The 8,405-nt window shown below is 36.1% G+C and overlaps 1 protein-coding gene across 1 annotated transcript; it reads left to right on the forward strand.

Annotated features, from left to right (window-relative positions):
• The first annotated feature begins 3,020 nt into the window (after positions 1–3,020).
• On the forward strand, positions 3,021–8,070 carry LOC114288802 (putative aldo-keto reductase 1). Its single transcript, XM_082872187.1, has 6 exons — positions 3,021–3,071; positions 4,329–4,499; positions 5,789–5,961; positions 6,305–6,401; positions 6,856–7,009; positions 7,728–8,070. The coding sequence occupies exons 1-6, from the start codon at positions 3,021–3,023 to the stop codon at positions 7,913–7,915; spliced, it is 834 nt and encodes a 277-aa protein (XP_082728313.1). The 3' UTR covers positions 7,916–8,070.
• Positions 8,071–8,405: the final 335 nt, after the last annotated feature.

Genomic DNA, 8,405 nt, shown 5'->3' on the forward strand with positions numbered 1-8,405 from the left:
GTCTTAGGCCAAGAAGACATCTCATATTTTGGGTTTGGGCCGAACTATGGACCGAGGTATCGGTAGAAAGAGGACCGAGCTAAACGATAGCTTTACAGGGCGTCATCTCGAAGTCAAGACTGGTAGTAGTGCTTAAAGTATCACAGAGCCGAAGTAACTTGGCTAAACCGCAATGTTAGTCGAAGTAAAGATGTCAGCCGAAATAAGTGGGCCTGGTGGTTAGCCGAGGTATTGATGAGAAAGGATGTCGGGCTTGGTATAGCTCGGCCGGTCTTGGTATAACTCGGCCGGGCGCCATCTACATCATTACTTAAGCGTGTGACCGAGGTAACTTAGCTCGGTGTGGTTGCAGCAGCTTATTAAAAGGAGGTAGCATCAATGGCGAGGACCGAGCTATGTATAGCTCGGCAGGGTGGCATCCGTTAGATCGGCTTTCGATCACACGGTCCAAAGGGCAGGGGACCGAGATAAATCAGTTCGGGCATGAATGTATAATCGAGGTAAAAGGTTCAGCCATCTCACTTGGCTTGCAGTGATGAGACTCCTAGTAAGACTCTGCTAAGGAGAGTTAGAGTCCTACTGGGATTGTGTAAACCATCTCACTTGGTTGGTAGTGAGTAGGAATATGACTCCTAGGAGGACTCTGCTAAGGAGAGTATAGTCCTACTAGGATTGTGCAAAACCATCTCACTTGGTTGATAGTGAGCAGGGTGTGTGATTCCTAGGAGGACTCTCATAGGGAGAGTTGGAATCCTACTAGGATTGTGCCAAAGTAAAGTCTATAAAAGCTCATGACCAGACCTTTGTACAGGTATCCCAATTCTTACTCTAAAATACACAGAGCATATTGTCTATTGTCTAGTTACTGACTTAGGCATCGGAGGGGTTTCCGGCACACACCCGCCGGTTAGCTCACGTTTGTGTTTTCAGGGAATAAAACGACAACGTACGGAGGAGCGCAGACTTGATCAACAGGATTATACGAGAAGATTTATTTCTTTCCCGTACAATTAGCATAGTAGATCATAACATATAGATGAATATCAAGATATCTAAATAATAGAAAATAGATTTGCTTCAAGCAACCAACAATGCTAGGCTTCACAAAAGAATTTCACGAAAACCATCCTAAAGTCGTGTGGATGAACCTACTAGTTGATACCTTTCATTGAGGCAATCCAAATTTTCGTGATGCCGCAACTTATCGTCAACCAACATTGACAATAAAGAATCAAGAAAATAGGAGAAACAAGTACTAAGGGGAAAGAAGCCCGAAATTTCTTTTGGGCATAGAGCTAACTAAATGCAAGCGATAAATCCACAACATAGAAAAATGCAAAAACACCTCACTAGTATATATCAACAACATCAATTTTTAACCGCACAAAAACTTTATCAATAGACCTCTAAATTTTGTTATTCATTGGTATTGATCTTCCAGCTTGAGTGTATTTTCCATGAAACTCTTTGCCAACCAAATTGTAGTTTCTCTAGGAGAAACCTTTTCCAACCCAAACAGCTTCAACAGCACCCCCAGTTCTACCCACACCAAAAAAAACACCCCCAGTTCATTGTACCTTTCGTCTTGCAACAATCTCGCACTAAATTTTAACAAACCCTCTAATTCGAACACCTGCACCGTATTTCCTAAGCACGATTTTTGAGATATTTGAATGATTGAATCATGTCTCTTCACATCACAAATGTTTTTATTTTCATTACTTTTGCATCATCTAACATAATCTAACAATTCTACTTTGGAACATAATTTAAAATTGCTTTGGTTGTAATGGAAGGATAAATTACACCATTAACCTCATGAGCTTAAGTGAAATATAACATTAACGTTCGTAGTTTTAATTTGAATAATTTAAATTTTATATTAAAAAATATTTGAGACATTCAAAAAGTATTTACAATTTTACTCACATTGATATAGCAGATATGTGTCAACTTTTAATTTATTACACACTTAATAGTGGGCCTAATTTCCATACCTTTGTGACTCTCTAACATTACTCTTTTATATTTTTAATTTTATTATAATATGATCTCTTCTTCAATTACTGTTTCAATAACTGAAAAAAATCATCAAAGTAAAATTAAAAAAAATTAAAAGAATTACTAGTGTAATTTACAAATGATAAAACTGCAACGTTGGAAATGTAAAGAAAGCAAGAAAACCTCACTAACATCTACAATATGAATACATTATTATAACTCACTGTTATATTTACTCATATTGTAATTACATTATTTTATTATATTTTATTTTTAAAATAAATTGGGAAAATAACTCACTGTTATATTTTTATATATTTATTTGTTACCTCCGTTGACGAGAAGAACAAAGAGCCCGGATTCTCGGCCGCCCTAGCCGGCAGCCGTTTCCAGCAGCCCCCAAAACGACGTCGTTTTGGGGGCAAATTTTCAAAAAAAAAAAAACACAGGAAGAGAGGGAGGAAGGAGAGGAAGAGGGAGGAAGGAGGAGGGAGGAAGGAGGAGGAGGAAGGGAAGGGCTGGACTGGAGGGGGCCATAACCAGTGGGGGAGGAGGAGGAGGAGGCGGAGGTGGGGCCGGAGGCGGAGGCGACGGCGGTGCAGTTGCTGCGACGAGCTGGATCGGGCGACGATCGGACGGCTGCGATGGCCGGCGGCGAGGTGACGAGCTGCGATGGCGAGCTCGCAGCCTCCTCCCTCCTCCTTCCTCCCTCTTCTCCCTCTCCCCTCCCCTCTGGTTTCTGTTCGAAGAGAGAGAAAGCAAGAACGAAGAAGAAGAAAAGAAAAAAACAAAAAAAAAAAAGCAAAAAACCCCCAAAATGACGTCGTTTTGGGGGGCTGCCGGGTAGGGCGGCCGAGGATCCGGATTCAAGAACAAAACGTTATGCGTGACATCAGCATATCGGAAAGCACCTAAAAAGCTGGACCGTGACGCGATCCATGACGTCAGCAAAAGCCCTCAACTATATATATATAGGAATGCATTGCATTGCAGAGTTGAGAAGCAGAGGAAAAAGAAAGATGACTGATTTTCAGATGCCCAAAGTTAGACTTGGAACTCACGGGCTTGAGGTAACCAAACCAAAAAACCCTATTTACCCTTTTGAAATTCCCACCCATACTTGGTAATGTTTCTGTTTGAGGATTGTTTTGGGTATGTCATATATATATATATATATATATTTTATCATGAAAATACATGTTAAAAAATAAATAAATGCTTGATGCGACTAAAATAAGTCAATAAGTTAATAAATTGATTTTCTATATAAATGTTGTTTCAATTCTTTAGACTCCAATCACATTATCATCAACAAACTTTTACTTTTATTTTGTGTGTATATATATATATATATATTAGAAGGTGTGCACACTCAATGACCAGGTGAATATGGAAGGAGAAAAAGAAAATGAAGATTTATTAAAATTTAAAATCAAAATAGAAGGTAATGAGAGTGAGAAGAGAGTGAGAGAGTCTATATTGAGTAATGAGCAATAGTTGATTTTACTTTTTACTCCAAACAAATGTGTGATGATTCAGAGCTCTAGAGCTGGGCTCTAACCCAGCTCTAGTGACGTGAAGTGGGAAAAAAAAAAAAATCACATCACATCACATCACATGAGACCCATTATCCCCTAAAGCTCTTATTTTAGAGCTCTAAAATATTTTTGCGAACAAATAACTACTAATCAAATGTTAATATTTGGGAAAAATAAAATGTTGCTATAAGTTTTTGGGAATCAAAATTATGTGACAAAGATTCACACCAAGTGATTTGTGTGCTTTATATAATAGAATAGATATACATTAATGGTGGGTGCAAAACGCAATGCATTTGTAATTTTTATCTAAACTGAGTGGTTTGATGAATAAGAAAGATGTGTCAAATTTGAGAACCTGTTAACAGCTATTTGTAACTGGATGTGGACTTTTAAATTAATTGAATTATAATTTGGGGAAAAAAAACGTGAACAGTTAAAAAATTTATGGGTGTTCTTGAAAAAAGAAAAAGAAAAGAGTGATGGATTTTCAGAAAATGTTCAGATTGGATTTCAATCTTAGTAGTGGCTTCAAATCAGGCTTTTAATCCTCTTCTGCCTTGAAAAATTAGTTTTATTGATTTATTTAAATATTTTTCTAGCTGGGTTATATACACTGGGGCTTTGTACGTCCTGTAGTTTTCAAGTTCTATACAAAGAATTTTATTAGTTAAGCTAATTTGTACTGTCGAAATACTACTTGTAAAGCTTTGATTCATCAACAAAAATGGACTACAATAGCAAATGGACAACGTGTCTTTCTCATTAATTTTTAATTTTTTTTTCCAGGTTTCAAAATTGGGTTACGGCTGTATGGGGCTTACTAGTGTGTACAATTCTCTTGTCCCTGAAGAAGATGACATTGCAATAATCAAGTATGCATTCAGCAAAGGAATCACTTTCATTGATACATTAGATATTTATGAGGCTGACAACGCTAATGAAATATTAGTGGGAAAGGTAATGCTTTCATTCATATGGTACCTGAGCATTTTGGGCTTGCTATGAAATTTGGTTATAGCCATTTATTACATTCAATGTATTCTATTAATAGAGAAATATAAAGAATTTGAACTTGATAAGTTTAAGAAAATGAAAGATTTCGTTGAAATTGTTTGTTTTGAGAATTCCTGAAACATGAGCTCTTCTCTGCTCTACATTGGGACAAAGGACCATTGGCACTATGTTGTCATTTATTCCAAGTCAAGTTTTCTAATCACACTTTCTCTGCCTTCATTTATTCTTTTTTGTTTGCATTCCTATTTTTTATGTTGCCCATAGTGTTTTCTGGACTATATCTGACAACAAATCTTTTTTTGGGGAGAAAAACATTTTATACTTTTGAATGTAGAAAATGTTTTCCGGACTAAAGTCTTACTAATGCCACCTCACTACCACAACCACCACTACCACCACCACCACCACCACTACCACCACCACTGCCAGTCACAGCTGCTGCCCCACCACTACTACCACAACTACAACCATTGACACATTAGTTTCAAAGTCGTAATCAAACATATGAATGAAAATATTTTCTAATCTGTAGAAACGAATGGAGTGTAAATATGTAGAATACAATACATGCAGTGGATGTTGTCTAGAAAATTATTTTTTTGTTGGCTGTTTTCAAAGAAAAAATGAATCTATTTTTGGGTATTTTGTGTGTTAGTTATTTTAGTTGTAAATCCTAAAACTTGCAGGCATTAAAGCAGTTGCCTCGAGAAAAGATCCAGTTAGCTACAAAATTTGGAATAGTCAAACTTGACCGTACTCAAGTTGTGGTGAATGGTAGTGTTCAATATGTGCGCTCCTGTTGTGAGGCTAGCCTGAAACGCCTTGGTGTGGACTACATTGATCTCTACTATGCACATCGGATTGACACATCAGTCCCTATAGAGGAGACTGTAAGTGACTTGTTTCTTTTTTCCATTTATCAACACACCCTCAAGTCCTGTTCTTTTGGCTCCCAACTTTAAGCTGGCTTTGTTTTTAGTGAGTTTTTCAATTTTTAGTCAATATTTTTGTACATTTTAGGTTTGTATATACAAGATGACCCTAAAATTTAACCTTTTTTTTTTGTTGACAAAACTGCCAACTCTCTTATTGATTCTCTTTTTGTTCTTTCTCGTGAAAGGAATGGTACCTTAGTAGCCACTCATTTCGAATTAGTTGGAATACTTTCCTCAAATGTAAGTGATGTTCGAAATATTTACTGATTGATGCTGAATTTTCTTCATGAATGGTAGATGGGGGAACTTAAGAAATTGGCGGAAGAGGGTAAAATCAAATACATTGGTTTATCAGAAGCAAGCCCAAACACAATAAGGAGGGCACATGCTGTTCATCCTATAACTGCTTTACAAATGGAGTATTCCCTTTTGACTCGTGACATTGAAGAAGAAATAATCCCGATTTGCAGGTGCTTCATTTTGCTTCCAAAATTTACTTGCATTTTATCCAAAATGTTGGAGATTCCTGCCCAATTGTTATTCTTCATTAACATAATCCTCAAAAGCACCGCTTTAATGGGAGCCCCATGCTTTGAATCACCCTTTTTTGCTTATAGAAAGATGTTTATCATAAGAAGACACCTTACTTTCAGTTTGAACTCCAAATTCTTGTAATCATTTTTTGTGATTTCTTCTTTATTGGAATTTCCATCTTAAACTTGTAGCCATTTTTATTATTTTTTAAAAGACTTCCAATTTCTTTTGTTTTCTCCTTTGACCTTATTTTTGTCTAAAACATGTGTTGGTTATCAGGGAACTTGGAATTGCAATAGTTCCATATTCCCCCACTGCTCATGGGTTTTTTGGTGGCAAGGCAGTTGTGGAGACCGTCCCTACAAATAGCTTCATGGTATTGAACTGGATTTTTGTCTTTTATTTTCTTTCAATTTAATTATTGTCAGATAAAAATCATCTTTTTGAACTAATGTTCTGTTTGTTTCGGCAGAAAGCGAAAGTCAACAGAAAACATTTTCTGTGGTCAACAAAAAACAAACTTATTTAAGTAGAATTGTTATTATTATTTTTAAAGTTTTTGGAAGGTAGAAAACGTTTTCCAAACTAAGGTCTTAGTAACATCACCGCACTACCACCCCCTCCCCCACCTCCACCTCCACCGCCCTACCACAACCACCAATGCCATCACTAATACAGCAACTAGTAGTACATTAGTCCCAAGGTCGCAACCAAATAGAGGAAAATATTTTTTGCTGAAACAAATGGAGTGCAAATTCATTCTGATATTTCCTCGTTTTGGTTAGTCAAATAATTATATGAATGAATGACTAACTTAATCTTTCTATCAGCAATCACATCCTAGGTTTACCGGGCAGAATTTAGAGCACAACAGGATATTTTATCTTCGAATAAAAGAGTTGGCTAAGAAGCATAGTTGCACTCCTGTTCAACTCGCACTTGCATGGATTCTTCATCAAAGGGATGATATGGTACCTATACCTGGTGAGTGACTCACAAAATTTTGATTTCTTGGTAATGAAGTAAATGTGAGAAAAGCTATGTCAAAAATGCTACAAGTTTGATAAGTAGGAGATTGTAGTCTTTCTTACAATTCAACGTAAACCTTGCCGAAATATGATTTTTTGCTTTTGAATTAAATTAAACATGATTTCTATTGAATGATTACTTTTGATTAGTTTTTCTGAAAATTTGTGAATTTTTTTAATAATATTTGGATGTGTAGAATGTTTTAATAATTTGTGTAGTGGATGTTTATGCAATCAAGGCAAAGTTAATCAATTTAAGAATTCTAGGAAGTTAAAACAAAACCAGCTCAAGAACCATGGAATCTCTTCTTGTATTGAGTTCTTGAAATCAAACAACTATGAAGGGAAAATGGTAGATTGAAAGATTAAATTAATGTTATTGTTGGAATGTTTATTGTTAGATTTTAGAAATCGGGTTTGATTTTTGTTCTACAAGTGTTCTGTAACTTGCAGCAAAACAATGTAACGAGGAAGGAAACGAAATAAATGGATGTGAGAGAGAGAGAGAGAGAGAGAATCCTTATTGATTTTTGGTATCTATTTCACCACACTAGTTTTCAGTATTTTTCCAAAAATAGGTTTTGAAAACAAACCCAAAACTTTCCAAATGTGCTCCTAAATGTTGTGTTTCGAATGGTAAAGTTAGTATTTGACCTCTGATTGTACATTTGCAGGAACAACTAAGATTAAAAACCTTGATGAGAACATTGGTGCCCTGAGAGTGAAGCTTACAGAAGATGATTTAAAAGAGATTTCTGATGCAGTGCCGATCTTTGATGTAGCAGGGCCTAGAATGTTTGAAAAAGATCATCACACCACATATCAGTTTGCAGACACACCACTGCCAAAGAATTCGAAGTGATTAGCTTTATATTTTTCAATTTTGTATTTCATCTTTGCAGTTTGTTGTGGCTTTGCTATGTTGTCTTAATAAGATTGTAATGTTAGTGCAGCTTTTTTGCTAAGCATTTTCATAATGTGAGGTGAATGAGATTTGAATACCAAGTTTTATACCCAAAATGTAGCCACAATATTGAGAAAAAATAGAGGAGAGAGAGAGAGAGAGAGAAAACCCTTTATTTTATGTGCCACATGGTAGGATGTTAGTAGGTAATAGATAAATTACTATAGCAAGTCGATGACATTCTATTAACTCGAACTTGAAACTTCACCTCACTGACAAGTGGCCCCTCATTACAACCCAAGTCCATCAAACATCAAAGGGAGACTGTATCAAAGACAAATCTTAGTGGCTGTCAGTGTAATTTATCTATTAAAAAAAAAAAGTACAAAGAAATTTGTGTTTTGTTACAGCATTAGTGGTAGTGAAAGAGATGGCTTTCGTTTGTGGC

This window comes from Camellia sinensis, chromosome 5 (assembly GCF_055761805.1).
Source record: "Camellia sinensis isolate YWXY chromosome 5, ASM5576180v1, whole genome shotgun sequence".
Lineage (NCBI taxonomy): Eukaryota > Viridiplantae > Streptophyta > Magnoliopsida > Ericales > Theaceae > Camellia > Camellia sinensis.